Consider the following 26178-nt stretch of genomic DNA (forward strand, 5'->3'; position numbering starts at 1 on the left):
TGTGTCTTTATTATATGGCAATGCTTTGATCATGATGTTGTAATAGGCATAATAATAATATCTTAACAGATCATGAACAGCGCACATGACAAAGAGTTGAATGGAGGGACAGCTTTAGACTGTGCTGTGGTCTAGTGACAAATACTTATTACCTTCTGGTGGAGTTAATCCCGTCTAATAAAAGGCACATGAGGTACATGTTTAGATTATATATATTTTTAAGTGAAGCTTAGAGAAAACATAATTTTTCAAAGTGCCACTTTATTACAAAAGTATAAACTTGACTGACATTTTCATGAATAGTAATCTTGATATAAAACATTACAATCTTTTGCATTTTTAGCACTTAATTACAAGCTTCGAGTACAAGACCCTGTAGTCTGATTAGCAAACACACAACATTAGCTGCCACATAAAACTTAGCTGGGCTTTTCAAAGAACACACCATAACTTAAATGGCTTGGAAAAATGAAACAAAAACATCAAAATTCACATTGTTTCATTGCTTTGCAATTTTGTCACCAGATAAGTCATTCCAAAAATACAGCCAAACATAAATAGTAAAAGATAGATTTCTTGACACCAATGATATATTTATTATTCTTTCTCTTTTTGTAACATACGCACGTACACATTGCATCAACATACAGAATAATAACCACATTATGTGCTGGGTATATTTGGTCAAATGAAGTTCTTTAGTGTCCAGGTTGAGATTACATTTTGTGTTATATTTCTCTGTTGTATCGTTATCATTTGTTGTCACTGGACAGCTGAATTTTTTTATTTTCAATTAGGATATCACTGGCAATTGAAAGGACATAAAAATGTTCATCAGTGAAATGATGAGATCGCTACATAGAGTCTGTTAATGAATGCTCCACCTGCGTTCAAAGCTTAGGAGGGTGAAATCACCATCGTGAGGCAGAAGCAGTATCTTGTTTGAGCCAGTTTTGAGACTGAGGATGGAGCTATTAGATTTGTGTAGACTTCACCAGTATGTCCCCTTGACTTGATATGGCCCCTGTGGTTCAGATAGTAGTATCCTTTCCTCTCTGTGTTGAAGACGAAGGCAGTGACCAACTTGACAGTAACGATTGCCAGAGATTCCTAGTAGCCAAAGCTATCCTGAATTAGAATGACATTGTGCTCTCTAAGAGAAACAAAGCAACATAACAGCTAAACAATCAGTAAAAAAACAAAAAAAAATGTTCTTCGGTACCACATGACAGAGCTTGATTTTTGTTTGAGTTTTTTTAGCATGCAACATTAAGCAGGCAAAGTGCAGGAAAAGGATTGACAAGTAAAAACAGTAAAACTGAAGTAAAACACTTAATTTACAGATGGTAGTGGAGAGTGTCCATGTGATATGTAACAAATGAAAAGGGAAAAATATCTGGTATTTTTATCTGTGAATATGGTGAAAATTATTTTTGTTTTTTTTAGGAAGAATGCCAACATTTTTGCAATTTAGTTCATTATTCTCTCATAATTTGACTCTTTGTCCCTGAGCTTTCAAGTCCTTTGATTAATATTAATTTATTTTATATTATTATTTTAATTTTTTCCTGAATCACACATTCACCAACTTGGGGGAAAGGTCTGCCATAAACAGACTAAGTGCTACATAGGGAGAAAACTGAAAGTTGCGCTTGTTCCTAAACTAGGGCTCCAGGATTGCCAGTACAATAACACTGTTTTAACCATAGAAATTAATTATAAACTCAGCAACAAAAGAAACGTCCCTTTTTCAGGACCCTGTCTTTCAAAGATAATTCGTAAAAATCCAAATAACTTCACAGATCTTCATTGTATAGGGTTTAAACACTGTTTCCCATGCTTCAATGAACCATAAACAATTAATGAACATGCACCTGTGGAACGGTCATTAAGACACTAACACTAGGCAATTAAGGTCACAGTTATGAAAACTTAGGACACTACAGAGGCCTTTCTACTGACTCTGAAAAACACCAAAAGAAAGATGCCCAGGGTCCCTGCTCATCTGCGTGAACGTTCCTTAGGCATGCTGCAAGGAGGCATGAGGACTTCAGATGTGGCCAGGGCAACAAATTGCAATGTCCGGACTGTGAGACGCCTAAGACAGCGCTACAGGGAGACAGGACAGACAGCTGATCGTCCTCACAGTGGCAGACCATGTGTAACAACACCTGCACAGGATCGGTACATCCGAACATCACACCTGCGGGACAGGTACAGGAGGGCAACAACAACTGCCTGAGTTACACCAGGAACGCACAATCCCTCCATCAGTGCTCAGACTGTCTGCAATAGGCTGAGAGAGGCTGGACTGAGGGCTTGTAGGTCTGTTGTAAGGCAGGTCCTCACCAGACATCACCAGCAACAACGTCGCCTATGGGCACAAACCCACAGTCACTGGACCAGACAGGACTGGCAAAAAGTGCTCTTCACTGACGAGTCGCGGTTTTGTCTCACCAGGGGTGATGGTCGGATTCGCGTTTATCGTCGAAGGAATGAGCGTTACAACGAGGCCTGTACTCTGGAGCGGGATCGATTTGGAGGTGGAGGGTCCGTCATGGTCTGGGGCGGTGTGTCACAGCATCATCGGACTGAGCTTGTTGTCATTGCAGGCAATCTCAACACTGTGTGTTACAGAGAAGACATCCTCCTCCCTCATGTGGTACTCTTCCTGCAGGCTCATCCTGACATGACCCTCCAGCATGAAAATGCCACCAGCCATAGTGCTCGTTCTGTGCGTGATTTCCTGCAAGACAGGATTGTCAGTGTTCTGCCATGACCAGCAAAGAGCCCGGATCTCAATCCCATTGAGCACATCTGGGACCTGTTGGATCGGAGGGTGAGGGCTAGGGCCATTCCCCCAAGAAATGTCTGGGAACTTGCAGGTGCCTTGGTGGAAGAGTAGGGAAACATCTCACAGCAAGAACTGGCAAATCTGGTGCAGTCCATGAGGAGGAGATGCACTGCAGTACTTAATGCAGCAGGTGGCCACAGCAGATACTGACTGTTACTGTTACTTTTGATTTTGATCCCCCTTTGTTCAGGGACACATTATTCAATTTCTGTCTGTGGAACTTGTTCAGTTTATGTCTCAGTTGTTGAATCTTGTTATGTTCATACAAATATTTACACGTTTATTTTCCTGAAAATAAACACTGTTGACAGTGATGACGTTTCTTTTTTTGCTGAGTTTATTTCTACGATTTTACCCACTAAAATGGGGGAAGAATTTAGGTCATTTTCCCTCTAATTGTGCTGTGCACATTGTTAAAATAGTGCTACCATCGTACAGATTTCTCTGTAATAGTTTTGTGCTCATTTCTCATCACTACCTTTGGATTCAAGATAGGGGTTAGACCCAGCAAAGGACTTTCTCTTCAGCCCGTTAACCACTGACCAACCCTTTTGCCCTAGGCTCTGAAAGGCAGGAAGTTATGACTGTAATGTAGACAGTATGTGTGAGTGAGCATGAGAGGGGCTCAACCAGCTCTTCCCGACCGTGGTCTTCTTTTTAAATGCTGGGAAGGAGATAAGAGGTCAGGTAGGTCACAGCCTTAGAGCCCAGTAACATACATCTCCATGCCGTCGTTGAAGGTGAAGATGGTAGTGGTGCTGGAGTTGGCAGTTCCGCCCTGCTTCAGTTCCCCAATGCTCTCGTACAGATTCTCCCCGGGCAGCTGCAGGGCTTTGGCTGGAAGGTGCTGTAACTTGGGGGTCTGCTGTGTGGGCGGCGGCGGGGGAGGCTGCTGCTGCTGCAAGGGCTGATGGGATTTCTTCCTCCTGGGCCTGAGTGTGGCGCAGGTGTTGGGAGGCCGTTCGGTTCCTCCAACTCGCTTCCAACCGCCACCACCTTCCATAGGCTCATAAGTGGGGTCGCACTCCTCCCCTGTCTCGATGGACTCATAACAGTGGTCTTCCAGAGTGGCAGAGGCTCCTCCGACGGGTTTCCCCTCCTGCGGGGCCCAGGTCTGGGGCTTGACCACCACACTGAACCCCCCATCTCGCTCCCGGTCCCGGTCGCCACGCCCCAAGGTCCGGAAGCCAATGTTTGCTGGAGGAGACCCAGGAACAGTTCTCTTCTTCTTGCTTGGTTTGCACACCTTGGAGTACATCTCTGCAACCTGGAATCCACACAGCACAGGACAACCCTCAGTACTAATCAAACTGATAAACACCATACACACATACAGTACTTTGTAATGACATACATACTCACCATAGCAGTGGAAGGCTGTATGTTCTCTCCACTGTGAGGACTCAGAGGGCCTAACGGTTTGTTTTGGAGCATGGTGATGTCATCATCCTCTGGGGGCTTCCATATGTACTGCTCTCCATTACCCATGAACACTGCCTCCTGCCAGCCAATCAGAGAACAGGATGAATGGGTTGTCAACTTCACATATGATTAAGATGAAACACAAAAATAAAACAAATAAAACATTATGCTTTTGTACAATACTTGGCGGACTGTAATGAAAAGTAATGTTTCAGGCTTAATGTTCAAAATCCCTTTTTGCTCCCCTCTGCTAAGGAGCATACAAGTCAGTCCTTAAAACCTCTATGGGATTAGTGTCCCTAAACCGGGATGGTTGTTGCTAACGTGCGCTAATGTGACTAGAATGACGTAAGTAAAAGCCAACTTTCCAGGACATAGACATGTCTTATATGGGCAGAAAGCTTAAATTCTTGTTAATCTAACTGCAGTGTCCAATTTACCAGTGGTGGAAAAAGTACCCAATTGTCATACTTGAGTAAAAGTAAAGATACCTTAATAGAAAATGACTCAAGTAAAAGTAAAAGTCACCCAATAAAATTCTATTTGAGTAAAACTCTAAAAGTATTTGGTTAAAAATATACTTAAGTATAAAAAGTAAATGTAACTGCTAAAATATACTTACGTATCAAAAGTAAAATGATAAATCATTTTAAATTCCTTATATCAAGCAAAGTAGACGGCACCATTTAGGACAGCCACGGGCACACTCCAACATTCAGACATAATTTACAAACGAAGCATGTGCGTTTAGTGAGTCCGCCAGATCAGAGACAGTAGGGATGTTCTGTTGATAAGTGTGTGATTTGGACAATTGTTCTGTCCTTCTAAGATTTCAAAATGTAACGAGTACTTTTGGGTGTCAGGGAAAATGTATGGAGTAAAAAGTACAATATTTTCTTAAGGAATGTATTGAAGTAAAAGTAAAAGTTGTCAAAAATATAAATAGTAAAGTAAAGTACAGATACCCCCCAAAAATACTTAAGTAGTACTTTAAAGTATTTTTACTTAAGTATTTTACACCAGTGCAATTTACACTAGCTATTACAGTGAAAAAATACGATGCTATTGTTTGAGGAGACTGCACAACAACAAAACACTTTTATCAAGGCAACTGGTTTAATAAATTCACCTCTGAAGGTAAATAATGTACAGTAATCTTGCTCCGATTTGTCATCCTGAGAGTCCCAGAGATAAAATGTACCATAGTTTTGTTTGATAAAATCAATTTTTATATTCAAATGGTGTCTCTGGCCCAACACCAACCCTGCCCAGCCATCTACAGTTGAAGTCGGAAGTTTACATACACCTTAGCCAAATACATTTAAACTCCGTTTTTCACAATTCCTGACATTTAATCCTAGTAAAAAATTCCCTGTCTTAGATCAGTTAGCATCACCACTTTATTTTAAGAATGTGAAATGTCAGAATAATAGTAGAGAGAATAATTTCTTTCAGCTTTTATTTCTTTCATCACATTCCCAGTGGGTCAGAAGTTTACATACACTCAGTTAGTATTTGGTAGCATTGCCTTTAAAATTGTTGAACTTGGGTCAAACGTTTCAGGTAGCCTTCCACAAGCTTCCCACAATAAGTTGGGTGAATTTTGTCTCATTCCTCCTGACAGAGCTGGTGTAACTGAGTCAGGTTTGTAGGCCTCCTTGCTCGCACACGATTTTTCAGTTCTGCCCACAAATTTTCTATAGGATTGAGGTCAGGGCTTTGTGATGGCCACTCCAATAACTTGACTTTGTTGTCCGTAAGCCATTTTGCCACAACTTTGGAAGTATGCTTGGGGTCATTGTCCATTTGGAAGACCCATTCGCGACCAAGCTTTAACTTCCTGACTGATGTCTTGAGAAGTTGCTTCAATATATCCACATTATTTTCCTTCCCCATGATACCATTTAGTGAAGTGCACCAATCCCTCTGGCAGCAAAGCACCCCCACAACATGATGCTGCCACCCCCATGCTTCACGGTTGGGATGGTGTTCTTCAGCTTGCAAGCCTCCCCTTTTTCCTCCAAACATAACGATGGTCATTATGGCCAAACAGTTCTATTTTTGTTTCATCAGACGAGAGGACATTTCTCCAAAAAGTATGATCTTTGTCCCCATGTGCAGTTACAAACCGTACTCTGGCTTTTTTTATGGCGGTTTTGGAGCAGTGGCTTCTTCCTTGCTGAGCGGCCTTTCAGGTTATGTCGATATAGGACTCGTTTTACTGTGGATATAGTTACTTTTGTACCTATTTCCTCCAGCATCTTCACAAGGTCCTTTGCTGTTGTTCTGGGATTGATTTGCACTGTTCGCACTAAAGTACGTTCATTTTTAGGAGACAGAACGCATCTCCTTCCTGAGCACTATGACGGCTGTGTGGTCCCATGGTGTTTATACTTGCATACTATTGTTTGTACAGATGAATGTGGTACCTTCAGACGTTTGGAAATTGCTCCCAAGGATGAACCAGACTTGTGGAGGTCTACAATTTCTTTTCTGAGGTCTTGGCTGATTTCTTTTGATTTTCCCATGATGTCAAGCAAAGAGGCACTGAGTTTGAAGGTAGGCCTTGAAATACATCCACAGGTACACCTCCAATTGACTCAAATGATGTCAATTAGCCTATCAGAAGCTTCTAAAGCCATGACTTCATTTCCTGTAATTTTCCAAGCTGTCTAAAGGCACAGTCAACTTCTGACCCACTGGAATTGTGACACAGTGAAATAATCTGTCTGTAAACAATTGTTGGAAAAATTACTTGTGTCATGCACAAAGTAGATTATAGTTATTTCCAAAACTATAGTTTGTTAACAAGAAATTTGTGGAGTGGTTGAAAAACTAGTTTTAATGACTCCAACCTAAGTGTATGTAAACTTCCCACTTCAACTGTAGATGTGTGAAGGTTAGTGTTTTTCCTGTAGTGAAGGTAATTATCCATCATGTTTGACATTCCTGGATGTGTGTAAACTTAACATTTTTATTATCTTAGCATTTTTGTATGTCCTCTTTACTGTACTTTACTTGTACTTTAAAATGTATCAATTGACCAATTCGGGCACATTTGGGCAAACTCCTGGCAGACTTGATACAAAATATAGTGTAGTAATGTAATGCTTCACTGGATCAGTCTGAAACTTTGCACACACACTGCTGTCATCTGGTGGCCAATATCTAAATTACACATAAACTCCTATCTGGATAAAAAGCCTTTCTCTTGCATTTCAAAGATCATGAAGATTTTTTTTATAGAAAACGCATATTTTTGTGTTCGTATTATCTTTTACCAAATCTAATGTGTTATATTATCCTATATTCATTTCACATTTCAACAAACTTCAAGGTGTTTCCTTTCAAATGGTATCAAGAATATCATATCCTTGCTTCAGGTCTTGAGCTACAGGCAGTTATATTTGGGTATGTCATTTTAGGTGGAAATTGGAAAAAAGGGTCCGATCCTTAAGAGGTTTTAAAATGGGCCGTGAGAGAGGAAATGTGTGCAAACAGACATATAAATGCATTTCATTTGGCTCTAAACATTACAATTCAATGTTTAGCTCTTAACAGAATTGCTTGAGCTGCAAAGAGGCATCAGGAGAAATCGACTTTCATTGCTCTCTATACAAAACACATAAACACACACAAATACAGCCTTTAGTAATCCATGTAAGGAACTGCAAGGACACGTACAAATAGGCAGAAAAATGTAGTGAAATGAATCAACATTTCTGAACACATTGCCTTTGTCAAGTTCTGACTTTGGCAAGGACTTCCTACATGAACAACCTTTATCTTTATCATTCTGTACCATCAGCCATTTCTCTACCAACCTTGGGGAAGGTGGGCAGCTTGAAAGCATCCACGTTTTTCCGGGGCATCTTCATGCTGTGAGGGTGTTGAGGGTGTGGCGGAGGCGGGGCAGGGTGTGATGGTGGGGCGTGGCGGGGAGGCGGCACCGGTGCCTCCCCCATATCGGTCCCGCTGTCTCTCTTCTGGGGGACAGCCTTGTCCACCTTCCGGAGCTTCCGGACGCAGGCATACTCCGCAGTCGTCTCCGGGGGTTGCGGATGAGCCATAGCCTGGGGCATGGGCTCAGGCTCGGGGAGCGGTTCATTCAACCCATCCCCGTCTAGATCAGGGGGGGCAGGGGTGTTGGCTGGGACGGCCGGAGGGGCTGGGGTGTCGGTCTCTCCGGCCCTGCCCACTATGGCGTAGAGGTTGTTATCAGGGCCACGCTTCGGGGAGGAGCGTTGACCTACCTCAGAGTAGGTGTGCTCCCCGTCCTCTCCGGTGCCAGAGGGGATCTGGGGTAGCGTCCTTCCCCCGGAGCGGAGGTCGGAGTTGGACCGGCGGCTGGGCAGGAGGTCCATGCTAGACGGACGGTTCTTTTTAGATGACTCTGCAGGACACATGGAAACCAGAAAGGTTGGCATTCTTTCACCTACAGTATATGAAAAAAAGCCTTGTAAAAGTGGTAAGGATCATTGTTTGTTATGTGGTGAATATTTCCACAAACTGAGCTGAACAGTGACACTCTTATGCCTAAGAGTTCTACTCACTTTTGCCATTGCAGTTTAGCTTGTTCATCTCACCGTCCGACTTGCTGATGGAACGCAGCTTTGACTGCCTGAGTATACTCTAACAACACACAAACAGACAAATGATTTTATCAATTGCTTGTGAATGCTAAATGTATCCATGTTTTTACCTAAAGTGTTAAATGTGGTTATTGGAGTGATCTCTACGACTCACCATGTCCATCAACCTGTGTTTCCCACTTTCACTGGAGACATTATGCGTCTTTCCCTTCCTATATTAAACACAACAGTTAATGTATTATAAACATGCAAACCGCTGTGTCCGTGCGTGTGTATGTGAATTCGTACAGGTGTTATGGACGTCACGCTGCTTGCTAAGCGAGTACCACTTCCTCCTGATTTGGCTCGAACCCAGGACCTCTGCCTTGCTAGCACACGTAACCACCCTCCTTGAAAACGTACGGACCATTTGAACTCTCAAAAGATATCTAATTCGATAGCTCCATCGGCAAAATGACAAACTAGCTGTGGAGTGAGTTTACAGTACGTTCTTAACTCCGTTACTCATAAATGTGTGTATCTCCATGTGTGCACATGGTCATGCACATTAACTCGTCTCACCTCTGGCAGCCCACACAGAGCACCACGATGAGGATGGTAACGATGAAGGCTGAGGCAGCAGCGATGGCACCCAGCAGCAGGACCTTGCCGTAGGTAGGAGACGTGAAGTTCAGCCCGTCCTGCATGGAGGCCATGTGGGAGCGCTGGCGCTCTCTCTCTCACAACCACACACTCACCACACACATGCACACCGCAAACTCCCTGGGATCTGCCGAGATGGAGAAGGAGAGGAAAGAGATGGGTTGTTTGTCATACAGATCAGCTGGTCTTATTTAAGAACACAGAATTAAAATGGGGATTGGGGCAAACATATCATTCAAATAAATGGAGAACATGTTATGACACACAACAGTTGCTTCTATTGCTCTGGTTGCACCAATAACAAACAAAAGAAAGACAGGAATATACAAAAAGGTCAACCATAGCATTTCTGCCACTCATTTTTTTTGTCCTTCTGTTTTCTGTCTCTCTTCCCCTCCATTGACTGTCATTTACCCTGCGGCCTCTTCCTTTGGGCTTGTTAAGGATGTGGGCCATTTTTCCCCCTTTGCTTTCTGACAGATCCAAAAACATCAGGTCGCTAACCTGTAGTGTCCAAAGAGCCCATAGTTCTAGATGAATATCAGTCCCAGCAATGGAGTTGGTATCCAGATTCAAATTTGTGCTGGACTTATGTCTTTGAAACGAACACAATGTAGTCTAAACCATACACTTAGTCTTCAGTCAACACAGGGAACATCCTTACCAGGACCTTTCCTCCACACACAGATATCAATCATCCCCGAGACACCAGTTGAAGATATTCTGATATATTTGTTTGTTTAAGTGTAATATAATTCTTCACCTCTGTAATTATCATAATTTTCCAAAGGTTTTAATCATTTGTTCAAAACACTGTAAATAGGAACAGAGAGAGGAGGCCCACATTGTTATCTTATTCCAAAACCAAAGAGAAGACAGAACAGAGGAAACCATATTTTCTTAGATTTTTTTTTTATCCTCCAAGCTTTTTCCTCTCTCAGTGAAAGAGATGTTTTAGGTAGGCAGTTTGGTTCAGACAATGAGGACAAGTTGTTATCAGGATTGTTTAATGATGCCCTCCAAATCTCCAAGGGACATCAGATATGCAGATGTGTTTCTGATATAACTGTCCTGGGACACTCTTCAAGGTTTACTAATGATTTACTTACTGAACTACATATTTACAGAAGCAAACATATTCACCACCAATGGTTTGAACCAGCAACCATCAAGGTACTAGCCTATTTTGAAACAGGTTCCCAAACCTCTTCTTGCAGATATATTCATTGGAGAATATACTGTAACACTCTTCAAACGTTAGGATTCATATGACTTATCCCACTCTGGTCTACAGTAGAGTCTAAAGTCTCTATACCCTCAACCTTCATGACTTCCCCAGAGCATATCATAGCCTCTTGTTGACCAACAGTTGAGGCTGAGTAGGTACGGTCTCCATTAGTACATGGAAGGAAAGATGGGGGGAGTGAGAGAGGATCAACTTTGTCTCTGCATCTGGCTATTGGGACATCTGTGCTTCTAAATATATTAATGCTAACTATGGAGTGCCATAACATGGCATGAAAAACATTTGACATTTAAATCCTCAGGACACACAGCATGCTGAGGTACAGTATAATATGCCTTGCTGTCCTTGTTAACAGTACAACATTGTTTTAGGCCCCACTACCCCCATCTCCTCTCGAACACTGGTTCAGACCAGCTGCTAGGTAATTAGTAGGAACAGTATGTCCAATTTCACAGGTGCTTTTCCCCTCTTCAATTAACTCCTACTAGGTTACTCCTATTTCCTTCTCTCTCCCTCACACAAACACACACACAAACACAAACACACCATTTTCTCCCCTCACTGTCTGGCATCCCTATCTCTCAACCATCTCTTCAATTTAACATAATAGTAAATTGTCTCCTACAAACAGAGAGCTCTGCACTGAATCCTGTTCTAGTAGAGAGGAAACAGGTGTGGAGGTGTGTGGGGGGTGTGTGGGGGGTTCCCAACATGTGAAAATTCCTGACAGGGAATATCACCACCAACAGATACTGTATGCAAGTGTTGATACGGTATCTTGGAAGCATTTATCTTATATCCTCTTTGGGATTGGGAGTAGATAATCAGTGGAATGCACACACATTGTTTTCATTTTAGCCAGAAGAGTGTCAACGATGGTCAGATCAATTCAGTGGCTATGGGACCAATGAGCCAATTTGGTATGCACTAACATGGTTTGTATTGTAGCTCATTAGCATACTAGTGTAGTGATCCAAAATGGCTGAAACAGCTCAGTTAAATTAGCTTTAGCCTTACCATTGCAGTGTGGTGTGGTGGTGGTCTGTACAGTGCTAGTAGGGCACATGTCAACATTGCAAATGATATGGGAGACAATGTTCTGATTCCTCCAAAAATATGGTTTCATCCAAACCGCCTTCAGCTGTTCTCACAAGTACGACACAGAGTGCTTTCAACAGAGCACAAACACAAACTGTGCTCCTTCTTCACTCGCAATTAAATCCCTGGTTGATACATGTTAATATAATTTATTAATAAAATATATTTTGCTACACTAGAGCAACTGTCAACCCCTACATACAGCTCTTTGGCAATGACTGTACAATACACTGAGGCAGGAAACATGCTTTATCACACTTCTGCATTACCTTACTACTTAATGGGCGTACTTATATATTGTATACTGTGTGTAAAACGTGTCATAAAAGTGTTAAAGACAGGAGGTGAAAAAACCTGTAACATTATAAAATGTTAAACATTTCTCAACAGAATTCAACTGTCAACACTCTCCCCAGAGTTCACTCAGAATATGTATTTTGTAACACTCTCACCAGAATATCCTGAAACACCCAAATGGATCCACAATGACATTCTATTCAGTCACAATTCTGACAGATTCCAGTGTAACTACATCTAAATCGCATTGAGAACAGACCACAGATGTAGAGAGCAAGGGTAAGGCAAGAGGAAGAGAGGAAGCAGAGTAGGGCTGGAAGGAAGGTGAGGAAGAAAAAGAGAGGCCATCAGCGTGTGTGTGGGAGTTCCGTGGCAGGTGCTTGAAGGAGCTGAAAAGCTGATGATGAGAAGAGGCTGTCATTTCCAGTCTCTCTCTCTTTCTCTCTCTCTTTGCGTTTCCCCTAGGTTCTTAGGCAGAATGACGCCTCAGCACTGCAGTGTAATCTCTGGCCCTAGAGCTCTTTCTCTAAACCAACCAATTGGACGTTGCGCTCCGAGCAGAGCAGTCAAATGGCCCTCAACCAGAGGCTCCTCTGCTAAACAAAGACCCTCTCCCCAGCCAGATAAAATCCCCTCATCCTATGGCACTCTACTATGCATTTAAACCTCTAACTGTAAATGTTCAATCTTCTTCTAATCTGGTCCTTCCCCATATCCTCACTCTAGACATCCCCTTGTGTTGCCCTACCTGTCTGGGTGTAAGTGTAGTGACTGGCCATGATGTCGGGGTATCAGTGAGCTAAGGTGAGGACATATGGTGTGGGTCCTTGAGAGGCCATAGAGACATGTTTTAGAGCATTTTGATGCACCTCTTTATGCCTACATGATGTATTTATGCCTGTATCTCCATGCTCATCTGTTTTGTGAAGACAGGATCTGGGGGGTTTAAGGTGCTGGGATGGAAATCTTAAAAAAATGTGGCTGTGCTTGTTAACCTACCATCAGCCCTTAAGCATCATATGCAGTAAAGATTGCCCCCTCATGGCTGGTTGCAAAGGGCCCACTCTTCAAAACAAAACCAAAGTCACTAATAAATATTTTTCTCCCAATACAATACAACAACACCTGAATAATTTTCTAATTATTTGGCATAGAAACACTCATCTATTCACAGGATCATTTTTATCCTAGTAAGAGACTCACATTCTGTGATTTGCTTGTTATAGTCAAGAAGGAGATCAGGCAGGCAGGCAGGCAGGCAGGCAGGCAGGCAGGCAGGCAGGCAGGCAGGCAGGCAGGCAGGCAGGCAGGCAGGCAGGCAGGCAGGCAGGCAGGCAGGCAGGCAGGCAGGCAGGCAGGCAGGCAGGCAGGCAGGCAGGCAGGCAGGCAGGCAGGCAGGCAGGCAGGCAGGCAGGCAGGCAGGCAGGCAGGCAGGCAGGCAGGCAGGCAGGCAGGCAGGCAGGCAGGCAGGCAGGCAGGCAGGCAGGCAGGCAGGCAGGCAGGCAGGCAGGCAGGCAGGCAGGCAGGCAGGCAGGCAGGCAGGCAGGCAGGCAGGCAGGCAGGCAGGCAGGCAGGCAGGCAGGCAGGCAGGCAGGCAGGCAGGCAGGCAGGCAGGCAGGCAGGCAGGCAGGCAGGCAGGCAGGCAGGCAGGCAGGCAGGCAGGCAGGCAGGCAGGCAGGCAGGCAGGCAGGCAGGCAGGCAGGCAGGCAGGCAGGCAGGCAGGCAGGCAGGCAGGCAGGCAGGCAGGCAGGCAGGCAGGCAGGCAGGCAGGCAGGCAGGCAGGCAGGCAGGCAGGCAGGCAGGCAGGCAGGCAGGCAGGCAGGCAGGCAGGCAGGCAGGCAGGCAGGCAGGCAGGCAGGCAGGCAGGCAGGCAGGCAGGCAGGCAGGCAGGCAGGCAGGCAGGCAGGCAGGCAGGCAGGCAGGCAGGCAGGCAGGCAGGCAGGCAGGCAGGCAGGCAGGCAGGCAGGCAGGCAGGCAGGCAGGCAGGCAGGCAGGCAGGCAGGCAGGCAGGCAGGCAGGCAGGCAGGCAGGCAGGCAGGCAGGCAGGCAGGCAGGCAGGCAGGCAGGCAGGCAGGCAGGCAGGCAGGCAGGCAGGCAGGCAGGCAGGCAGGCAGGCAGGCAGGCAGGCAGGCAGACAGACAGACAGACAGACAGACAGACAGCGAGGGAATGCAGAAGTCAGTGAAAGAAACAAAAAAAAAAACGGGGTGGGAGAAGCGAGTAACTGGAACACCCTTCATAAACCCCAGGCCCATACAAACAGATCTTCCTCTGCCTCAAATCTAGGGCTCCGGTAATTAAAACATGTCAGCACTCCCTCTCTCCACCTCTCTCTGGGTGATTTCTATGCTATCAGTTGAGCGCAGGGAAATAAATTATTACGGGATGTTCCTTTAGTTTAGAACGAATATGAAAGACCAACTGAAGCATGCAATGCTCCAGCAATATAATCCATAGACAATTAGAGGAGTAACAGCAACACCTTACATTTGGTAGGCCAGGGTTACCCTAAGGAGTATACACACAAAGGGAATACGTGTATCAAAAAAGAGACATTTGTAAAATTATTCTGGGGGTTCCAAGACATTTGTGTGGACTCCAAAATACTGCTAATGGCAGTTCTGACGCTTCTTTCGGGTGTCAAGAACAGTGAGTGGACAGAGGTAATTGTGTTAAGTGGCTAGACCTCTGTGCATCCAACTGGGAATGTTTCTGGAAACTTTAGGTAGCCTAACGTTCCAGTAGAATTCCCATTGATCAGCCTTATTGTTTACCAATACAGTCAATCAATAAACCAAAACATGATCACACGATGAATGTGCCCTAGAGACATAGTATGATCCCAAATGAATGTATTTTACTGGTGGTCAGTAATCTGCTTATCCATCACATCATCAAAACCTTTCACACACACACACACACACACACACACACACACACACACACACACACACACACACACACACACACACACACACACACACACACACACACACACACACACACACACACGCCAACATATTTAATTGTCTCTATTCTCTCTATGTCCTGAACTGTCCCTGGCCACAGTAAGCATAGCAGCTCATCTGCTTCAATACTGATCAATCAATTGGGAGAGAGCAGACCCACCTTATATCTGAGTCATTCCAGTCACACACACACACACACACACACACACACACACACACACACACACACACACACACACACACACACACACACACACACAGACCCATGGGTTTTGAATTGTGTGTGTGTGTGTGTGTGTGTGTGTGTGTGTGTGTGTGTGTGTGTGTGTGTGTGTGTGTGTGTGTGTGTGTGTGTGTGTGTGTGTGTGTGTGTGTGTGTGTGTGTGTGTGTGTGTGTGTGTGTGTGTGTGTGTGTGTGTGTGTGCATGTGTGAGAGAAAGAAAGAGATGTATGATCCTGTGATGATGTGAAAGAGGTGAATGCTTGCAGTAATGATTAACCATTTTAGCCCTGAGTGAGGGAGAATATTGTCTGTGAGAGCATTCTCAGTTGCATGTTTTCATTCATGCATATGTGTGAGTATTGGGTGCCATAAAGACTTCATAGGCTACAGGAAGCTGCTCATATACTGGCCCTGTGGTTCTTCTCCCCCGCCATGGCTCTGAACTCCAACTGAGATTCATTTGTCTACACCTTATACAGCTGACAAATGCAAATCCCAAACCACCGTTCTCCTTTGATACATTTTATCCTGTAGCAGGCTCAAACATATGTATTCTCCACAAGTAAGCAACACACGTAGGCTACACGCGCGTGCGTATAGAGAGAAGGGTGTTAAACGCTTCCTAACCATCAGTCCAGTAGTCTGCTATGTGCACCTGTAATGATTCGCGCCCCTGCCTGCACCAACCACAACACTCTCATAAACTGGGTTTTAACATCGAGAACCCCGACAGCTCAAACTGCGGTGGTTCCGGAGACAACAGGTTAGAGCCCAAACACGGAGCAGGCATGGCACACCATGACACTGGCCATGACAGAGAAGACTGGGTGTGAACAGATAGATCACGCAAGGCGAATTTGGCAGTGCCAAGGCATTTGTCAAAGAATGCCATCCCCAAAAAGGTTAAAATCGATGCAGTGGTGTGTGTGTGATTTCATTCACTGTCTGACTAAACTTGGTGATCTCTATTCGTTTACCGCTTAGTCTATGGTTCCCTCCATGATTAAAGCATTTAAAAAACATGTCAAGATCAAAGTGAAAATGAACGCACAACGCCGGTGTTGCTTGCGTCCCTGAGGTCAGCAGCTTGCAACTCACACGACAAAGACAGACCCCCATTGCCCCTTTTTGATGGAGGGGAGGGGGAAGAAAACAGTAATTGTATTGGTCTAATGTTAATTATCTTTCATGATTCACAGAGGACTATTGAATGCTAAGCATACGATATCAACGTAGGCTACACATAAACGTGTACATATTGCTCGCATCCAGGTTCTCTGATAAATCGGTTAATTAGACGTCGAATCACAAAAGCCAAGCAGTGCAGTGACATTGTGGCTGTTGCACACGTGTCTGCTGTACTGTATGTATGACCAATAGAAATTATGGTAACGGAGCCTGTGAACAACACAAAGGAAAAAATCGCGCAATGCTATGTATTAAGCTGACCAATCAATGATCAAATGGCAAAATGTGAAAAGGATAATCAAATGTATGTCAGGAAAAACATCTAGAATGTAATGATGTATATATATGATAATTTCTCACATGCTGACAGACATGCAGAGCATTGTGCCAGGAGCTAATCTCATACTCACTCAGCTCTGTGATTCCGGATGCGCGACGGCGCGCAGCATCCACCTTGGTCGGTTCCTTCAAATTCTGCTTCCAGTCGGACCATCCACTCCCCACTAGCATAATCAATTAAAGGCGATAACCGGAGCTTCTTGTGTGTTTAGAAAACATGAGCATAATGCATCATTGCGTTTGGCATTTTTGACACCTCCGTCCACCCCCTGTGAATGCGAACCGTTTCTAAAGGGAAAAGCAAAGCAAGCAGACAGATTAACTATGTTCCACTGTATCACCTGTGTTGTGTCGAACTGTCAGATTTTCCTCCACAGTTTCTCAAACCCCCTCCATCTATCTCTCTACACTCTATTCCTCGCTCAGCTCAATGGTAGAGGTAGAATCGTGTGATGGAGAGAATTTGAGAACCCCAATTATTAGTCTATTGTTTCTTTCTAGCGCCATCCCTCGGAAGGACCGGGAAGCGAATGAATGCAATGGAGACTGGAATAATATTTAATATCTAAGCCATCATACAGATGTGGACGCCTGTGCTGAAATAGAGGACCATTTTTAAACCAGCTGCGGAAAAAGTACCCAATTGTCATACTTGAGTAAAAGTAAAAGATACCTTATTAGAAAATGACTCACGTAAAAGTGAAAGTTACCCAGTGAAATAATACTTCAGTAAATATTAAAAGTATTTGGTTTTGAATATACTTAAGTATCAAAAGTAAAAGTACGAATAATTTAAAATTCCTTATATAAAGCAAACCAGACGGCTAAATGTTCTTGTTTTTTAAATGTATGGCTAGCTCAGACATAATTTTCAAACAAAGCATTTGTGTTTAGTGAATCCGCCAGATCAGAGGCAGTAGTAGGGATGACCAGGGATGTTCTCTTGATAAGTGTGTGAATTGGACCATTTTCTGTCCCCCTAAGCATTTAAAATGTAACGAGTACTTTTGAGTGTAAGAGAAAATGGATGGAGTAAAAATTACATTATTTTCTTTAGGAATGTAGTGGAGTAAAAGTAAAAAAATATATATAAATAGTAAAACACAGATACCCCAAAAAACTACTTAAGTACTACTTTAAAGTATTTTTACTTCAGTACTTTACACCACTGGTGTAGACTACTAATAAACGTGTAATACTAATGTGGTGAGTGGTATTGATTCGTAATCACCAAGGATGACTAAAAAAAGTTGATTGGTCAGGCTAATGTGGTATACATCACTGGATTAAAAAAACGAATAGGCCTATTATTCCGGAGGCTATTTTACTGTGTCACAGGTCACTAGAAGCTGGAGCATAAAATAAAAGCCGTTTGAAAAAGTGTGCCCTCATCACTGTGATTTCAACCCGGCCTATTGAGTGCAGCTGTCCTTCAGCATCAACCAAACACACGCACAATGACGTGCGCAGGTTTCCCTGTGCTCGCGTTTCCCTGTTTGGCTTATAGACTACATGAGTTTGACTTCCATTTTTAGTAGGCGCCTACTTCCACGGTCCACGGAATGTTTGTAAGTGACCACAGATGAGGGTTGCGTGAAAGTTAACAATTTGGGGGGTAAGAATGGACCAATATATGTTTGTCCTGTATTTGAGAAAATATCACGGAGACCATTTTGTCTGGGTCTACTCAACGTGTATGCCATTGTCCCTTACACCAGCACCACCACATGTTGGCGTTTTACACTAGTAGTCCAAGCGTCCTTAGCGCCACACCTACCCGAGCATCGGAGTAGGGCTATTACTATGCCCCCTACCCTCCCCCTCGTTGTAACACAGACCTTACGTGTTTTTCATCTCGGCCAGTTTTATTCCACCTCCGCAAACCACAACACGTCCCCGCACCAGAGAGCTTGTTTGGATATAAGACTATTAAATTTGCCCCTCTGAATTTATTAAAAGTCATATTGGGGTTTCGATTCGCGTATTTGAAACCTGTTTACGGAGAGAGATAATGGGGTGCTGTTCAGGACGATGTATGCTGATCTTCTTCTGCACTCTCCAATTGGTGAGATCATTCTTCTGTGATGATGCTATCTCTACTGTATACATACTTTCAAAACACACCTGCTACCATTGCCTTGCTTTACTTCTTCTCTTGAATGATTACTGCCACTTCTGCTGGTTGATGTTGTTGAAATTCAATACCGATATTGTTAATATTTTCAGAATGAGGAAAGGAAGTAGGCAAATTTTACAATTTGAGATATAAACATTTGTACATTATAGCTGGTTCCCACGACTCACGAAACCCAAGTCAAAGAGTCTTAACATTTCCATATCCAACTAAATTGAATAAAAATAGGTTGTAGTAAAATTATGTAGCCTGATAGTTGGACACATAGCCTATATTTGTGTTCTGAGAAAAACATATGTAAGTTCTATTAATATAATATAAATATTACGGGTCAATCAAACATCAGTTAATATACATTTTTATCTAGCTAAGATTTTTGTATTCATGCTAATTTATTGTGTGTTTTAGTGTACAACATTTTCATGTTTATCTTGCTAGTATGAGTTGCCGATTGGGAAAGGGGGCCAACCCCCACTCTGTCTGAACCTCAGACTTTGTCCCTGCTCTTTCTTCCCACCCTGCCCCCCTTTTGAGTGATTGAGAAGGGCGAACTCAGAGGACAGAACTCATATCCCTGCTCTTCCCCTCTCCATGAAACATGCTTTGTCCCCAGTGGCTCAGTTACCTTGACAACCCAGAGAGAGCAGTCAGCATAGGGGAAAAAATATGTGCAGTGGATGCTTTATAGGGTATATAGGAGGGAAATGTCCATTTAACAAGTCACAACACCATCATCCATCTCTCATTGATTCAGAATGTTTAGATTAGAATCTCTGAAGAGTCTGGACCCAGTGAGTGGATGACTTGATAAGATACGTTATCATGCATAATACTGTAATAGAGTTTCTTAACACCCGTCTCTTTCTCTCCCTCCCGCTCTCTCCCTTTGACACACCAGATGACAGCATTGGAGAGGCAGGCTTTTGACTTCCTTGGGTACCAGTGGGCTCCCATCATGGTCAACTTCCTGCACATAATTACGGTTATCCTCGGCCTCTTCGGCACCATTCAGTACAGACCACGCTATGTTGTTCTAGTAAGTCACATCTAGACCACACTACTTTTGTGTTAATCTGCCCCCACCTTGTAATCAACATGGATAATTCAATGAAATGTGTCAATTCTTCATAGAGAATGGAACTGTGTTGAAGGCAAAGCCATTTGTATAACTATTGTGGAATAGCGTTGGCCACTGTTTCAATTCTGTCATGTATAGTGATTTGCCGCCATATAAATAGATACACATTAGAGTGCATTCGGAAAGTATTCAGTCCTTTTGATTTTTTCCACATTTTGTTACCTTACAGGCTTATTCTAAAATTGATTAAATAGTTTTTTCTCCCTCATCAATCTACAAACAATATTCCATAATGAAAAATCAAAAACCGTTTACTATTCTTTTGTGCTCATTTATAAAATAAAAATGTTTAAATATCACATTTACATAAGTATTCAAACCCTTTACTCAGTACTTTGTTGAACCACACTCATGCGTTGTCTTGGCTGTGTGCTTAGTGTCGTTGTCCTGTTCGAAGGTGAACCTTCACCCCAGTCTGAGTTCCTGAGCGCTCTGGAGCAGGTTTTCATCAAGGATCTCTCTGCACTTTGCTCCTTTCATCTTTCCCTCGATCCTGACTAATCTCCCAGTCCCTGCCACTGAAAAACATCCCCACAGCATGATGCTGCCACCACCATGCTTCACCGTAGGAATGGTGCCAGATTTCCTCCAGACATGATGCTTGGCATTCAGGCCAAAGAGTTCAATCTTGCTTTCATCAGACCAGAGAATCTTGTTTCTCATGGTCTGAGAGTCCTTTAAGTGCATTTTGGCAAACTCAAAGCGGCCTGTCATGTGCCTTTTACTGAGGAGTGGCTTCTGTCTGGCCACTCTACCATAAAGGCCTGATTGGTGGAATGCTGCAGAGATGGGTTTCCTTCTGGAAGGTTCTCCCATCTCCACAAAGGAACTCTGTGCCTCGAAACAATCCTGTCTTGGAGCTCTACGGACAATTCCTTTGACCTCATGGCTTGGTTTTTGCTGTGGCACGCACTGTCAACTGTGGGACCTTATATAGACAGGTGTGTGCCTTTTCAAATCATGTCCAATCAATTGAATTTACCACAGGTGGACTTCAATCAAGTTGTAGAAACATCTCAAGGATGATCAATGGAAACAGGATGCACCTGAGCTCAATTTCGAGTCTCATAGCAAAGGGTCTGAATACTTAAGTAATAAGCTATATCTGTTTCTAAAAACCTGTTTTCGCTTTGTCATTATGGGGTATTCTGTGTAGATTGATGAGGAAAAAAATATTTAATCAATTTTAGAATAAGGCTGTAACGTAACAAAATGTGGAAAGAGTCAAGGGGTCTGAATACTTTCTGAATGTACTGTATGTGTCTAAAATGCTCATCAAATATATGTTAATCCCTCAGTACCTGCTGTGGACATTACTATGGGTGGCATGGAATGTCTTTGTGAGCTGTCTCTACTTGGACCTGGGAGGCCTTTCCAAGGTATTGGTCACTAATATTCAGACCCACTATCAACTAGCCTAATATATTTGCCACACCTTGAATTGTGTGTTCTTTTGGCATTGAATCAATCAGTCTCTTTTTCCCAAAACAATTATATACCATAAACATGTTATCATGAACAACCCATATGCTGTGTCACTGCAGGAGAGCGACCTGCTTTCTCTGGGTGTATCCTCACACCGTTCATGGTGGAAAGACAACAGTCCAGGCTGTGATGACAGGGACCTTCCCGCCACTAGATGGCAGAGTCTGGAGAGCCCAGAACTCATCTCTGCTCTGGGATGCTGGCTGGAATATCAATACATAGAGGTCCTGCACTGCATCGTACAACTCCTAATCTCTGTGAGTTCTCTCTCTCAGGAGAGGTGAAAAAACCTGTAACATTATAAAATGTTAAACATTTCTCAACAGAATTCAACTGTCAACACTCTCCCCAGAGTTCACTCAGAATATGTATTTTGTAACACTCTCACCAGAATATCCTGAAACACCCAAATGGATCCACAATGACATTCTATTCAGTCACAATTCTGACAGATTCCAGTGTAACTACATCTAAATCGCATTGAGAACAGACCACAGATGTAGAGAGCAAGGGTAAGGCAAGAGGAAGAGAGGAAGCAGAGTAGGGCTGGAAGGAAGGTGAGGAAGAAAAAGAGAGGCCATCAGCGTGTGTGTGGGAGTTCCGTGGCAGGTGCTTGAAGGAGCTGAAAAGCTGATGATGAGAAGAGGCTGTCATTTCCAGAGCCAGGTTCCCAGAGCTGCTGCCTTGCTGTCTCTGTCTGTCCACCTCCTCCTCCCCACCCATTTCTCTCCCTCTTCGAAATAAATTCAGAACGTATCTATGCTGTGTTCTTCATTGTAATGTAATGTTGAACTTGTGGTCTCTGTGTTTGTGCCTACAGTTCTTGGGATTTGCCTACGCCTGCTATGTGGTCAGCACCTTCACAGAGGAGGACAGCTGTATGTGAATTTTCAAAGTGCATTTTACACGTGGTCACAACAAGCAAGAAAACACATAAACTAGAACAGATACTAAAGCATTAAGTCACAGGCACATAAATGTAATACTGTCAATGCCTCTTTTTTTCCTTCCCCCCCACTTTTTAGTTATTGTAATAATTTATACCCTTCTAATTATGAGTTGGTTCAAACTGTCTTGAGATTCCATAGAAAAAGTGCATTGATCAAGTTAGTGTTGCATCATTATATATTTATTCATACAATTCTGTTACATTTTTTTATTTTTCAGTTAATTTCATTGGTGGGGTTAATTTAATCCAGAAAGCCTGAGGGGGTGAGATATATGGCCAATATACCACGGCTAAGGGCTGTTCTTAAGCACAACGCAATGTTGAGTGCCTGGATACAGCCCTTAGCCGTGGTCTATTGGCAAAATACCACAAACCCCTGAGGTGCCTTATTGCTATTATAAACTGGTTACCAACGTAATTAGAGCAGTACAACAACACTTTTGTTATACCTGTGGTATACGGTCTGATATACCATGGCTTTCAGCCAATCATCATTCAGGGCTTGAACCACCCAGTTTATAATATCCATCTAAAACATCGCAGTTGTACTGATAGTGTTCAGAATTGGGCTGTATGTACCGTTACTTTCTCAGGGGGAACAAAATCATACATATTCAGCACACACAGTGTCGTCCAAGACCATACAAACGTACGTGTGTGTCTGTGTGCGTGCGTTGGCACATATTTGATATTGTAGTACACTCTTAGAAAAAAGGGTTCCAAAAGGGTTCTTCGGCTGTCCCCATAGGAGAACCCTTTTGGGTTCCAGGTAAAACCCTTTTGGGTTCCAGATAGAACCCTCTGTGGAATGGGTTCTACATTTTACCCGAAAAGGGTTCTACCTGGAACCAAAAGGGTTACTCAAAGGGTTGTCCTATGGGGACAACCAAATAACCTTTTTACCATAGGTACTAGGTAGCACTTTCTTTTGTGTATTCAATATGTTTCTGTGTGAGACTGTGCAGTTACCTTATTATCTCGCCATCATGTTTTGTTTTACAGACTATAAGTAAAGGTTGCAAGTGGGTTGAAAATGACTGACAGGCAAGGAGGGCAGAAGAGGTACAAGAGAGGGGAATATCTCCAGTCAGTAAAACAGAAGACATTCCCACAATGCTCACAAAACATAATTCCTCTGCCTACCAGCACTCTTAATGCATCCTCGAGTAAACCAGCATGAGTTCTCTGTTTAATGCAATGATGGTCAATACTTGCTCAATCCCAGATCTGCAAAGGTGGAAAGAGTACAGAAATATCCTACTCAAGTAGAAGTACTGTTAGTTTAATGACATTTTATTCAAGTAGACGTCAAATTACTGGTGTAAAAAAACGACTCAAGTAAAAGTAAAAAAGTAGCTAATTTAAAATAAAAGTAAATAAAAGTAAAAATAAAGAAGTTACTTTTCAAATAAAAACATTGACTTGATACTCAGCAAATTTCACTAAGGTTACCTGAAAGTTGTTACACATTATCTTTTCCATGCATTATATTTAAAAAGAAAGAGAGGAAATGAATGTTCAGTGCAAGGAACTAGGACCTAAATTCAGTGCAACAAGGCACATCTGCATGTAAAGAAACTAAGGATTTGTCAAAATTATACTATTAATATTAGAAAATAAAGTAAACATTCAAAGTGTATTTATGATTTTAAAAAGCAATACAAAATAAAGTGCCTAAACAATAAAGTTGACAGACTTCAATATACTTCAGACTCCAGAAATAAACATGTCTAATCCTACACCCATTCATCACCCCTTCATTACTTGTTACTTGTCCATGGGACCGGGTGACATTCACTCACTCACTCACTCACTCACTCACTCACTCACTCACTCACTCACTCACTCACTCACTCACTCACTCACTCACTCACTCACACACTCACTCACTCACTCACACACACACACACACTCACACAAATTCCCTCTTTCACTCAATTACCAGCGGTGGAAAGAGTACTGAAATATCCTACTCAAGTAGAAGTACTGTTACTTATATGAAATTTTACTCAAGTAGAAGTAAAATTACTGACTTTAAAAAAATACAAAAAAAAGTACAAGTACTTGGAAAAGCTACTCAATTATAGTAACGAGAGTAGTTGTAATTTGTTACTTTACACCTCTGCAGATCTGTTTGTGTTTTTGCCTGCTCCATTGTCATTGTCAAGTTGTTTGGCATGACTATTCCTAGTTGGCAAGAGAGCAGAAACAGACTGGCACCCAGGCTAGGTCAATACAGGTACACTCAAAACACTACTGATACTTCTGACATAACATGTATCAGTGTACAGGAAATAGTATTTGTTGTATTATGACATAATGGCACTCTGTAAAAATAAGCATTTATGCAAACAGTTGACAATGGACCGAATCCTATAATTGTGTGTCCTACATTGATGTTAATGAGAGATTTGCACGAAAATTACAGTCACGTGCAAATTATCAAAGTTATGTATACAGATTTCAATTTAGGATTTGGACCTACACTACTGTTCAAAAGTTTGGGGTCACTTAGAAATGTCCTTGTTTTTGAAAGAAAAGCAATTTTTTTGTCCATTAAAATAACATCAAATTGATCAGAAGTACAGTGTAGACATTGTTAATGTTGTAAATGACTATTGTAGCTGAAAACTGATTTTTTTTTTTTATGGAATATCTGCAGAGGTGTACAGAGGCCCATTATCAGCAACCATCACTCCTGTGTTCCAATGGCACATTGTGTTAGCTAATTAAAGTTTATCATTTTAAAAGGCTGATTGATCATTAGAAAACCCTTTTGCAATTAGATAATCCATTAAAAATACAATAGCCATTTACAACATTAACAATATCCACACTGTATTTCTGATAAATGTGATGTTATTTCAATGGACAAAAACAATGAAATTTCTAAGTGACCCCAAACTTTTGAACGGTAGTGTATGTGAAGGTGTCTGTCAGTGTGTCCGTCTGTGTCTCTCTCTCTTTCTGTGTGTGTGTGTGTGTTTGTGTGTGTCTTTCTCTGTGTGCGTGTGTGTGTGTGTGTGTGTGTGTGTGTGTGTGTGTGTGTGTGTGTGTGTGTGTGTGTGTGTGTGTGTGTGTGTGTGTGTGTGTGTACAGTACAGTACAGTACAGTAGTTCATACATGAGAATGTACTGATTCCAGATACCAGAGGAAAATAAAGACATTTAGTAAATAATCCTCAATATTGTGATAGAAATAAGTTACTGTCAGTGGTTCATGTAAAAAACAAAAATCTTAAAGATATAGTCAGGAAGCATCTCCTAGGCCTACCTCTGAAAATCTTCTGAATGTAGATGTCACTGCTGGAAAAAGCCCTGAATGCATCTTTAAGTGGATTTAGTTGAAATAAACAGCACTTGTCTTTTAGCTAATGTGTGCAATGTGTTTTGTTAGTGTCATATTCCTAATTTACTTTCCTTACTACTGATAAAAATATTTGTATTTTTATTTTAGCTTTATTTAACTAGGCAGGTCAGTTAAGAACAAATTCTTATTTTCAATGACGGCCTAGGAACAGTGGGTTAACTGCCTTGTTCAGGGGCAGAACGACAGATTTTTTTTACCTTGTCAACTCGGGGACTTGATCTTGCAACCTTTC

At 42.6% G+C, this 26178-nt stretch overlaps 2 protein-coding genes across 2 annotated transcripts; one reads left to right on the plus strand and one right to left on the minus strand.

The window, feature by feature from the left end:
- Positions 1-241: 241 nt before the first annotated feature.
- On the minus strand, positions 242-17341 carry LOC106572455 (uncharacterized). Its single transcript, XM_014146654.3, has 7 exons — positions 16942-17341; positions 9430-9637; positions 9023-9080; positions 8830-8908; positions 8101-8669; positions 4217-4354; positions 242-4121 (listed from the first exon to the last, which is right to left on the minus strand). The coding sequence occupies exons 2-7, from the start codon at positions 9561-9563 to the stop codon at positions 3555-3557; spliced, it is 1545 nt and encodes a 514-aa protein (XP_014002129.1). The 5' UTR covers positions 9564-9637; positions 16942-17341; the 3' UTR covers positions 242-3554.
- Positions 17342-18391: 1050 nt separating this feature from the next.
- nkain5 (sodium/potassium transporting ATPase interacting 5) lies at positions 18392-25946 on the plus strand. The gene is made up of 6 exons (XM_014146658.3): positions 18392-18935; positions 19903-20040; positions 21441-21521; positions 21687-21884; positions 22448-22505; positions 23579-25946. Exons 1-6 carry the CDS (start codon positions 18882-18884, stop codon positions 23587-23589), a joined length of 540 nt encoding a protein of 179 aa, XP_014002133.1. The 5' UTR covers positions 18392-18881; the 3' UTR covers positions 23590-25946.
- Positions 25947-26178: the final 232 nt, after the last annotated feature.

Source organism: Salmo salar, chromosome 15 (genome assembly GCF_965601325.2).
Source record: "Salmo salar chromosome 15, fSalSal1, whole genome shotgun sequence".
NCBI lineage: Eukaryota > Metazoa > Chordata > Actinopteri > Salmoniformes > Salmonidae > Salmo > Salmo salar.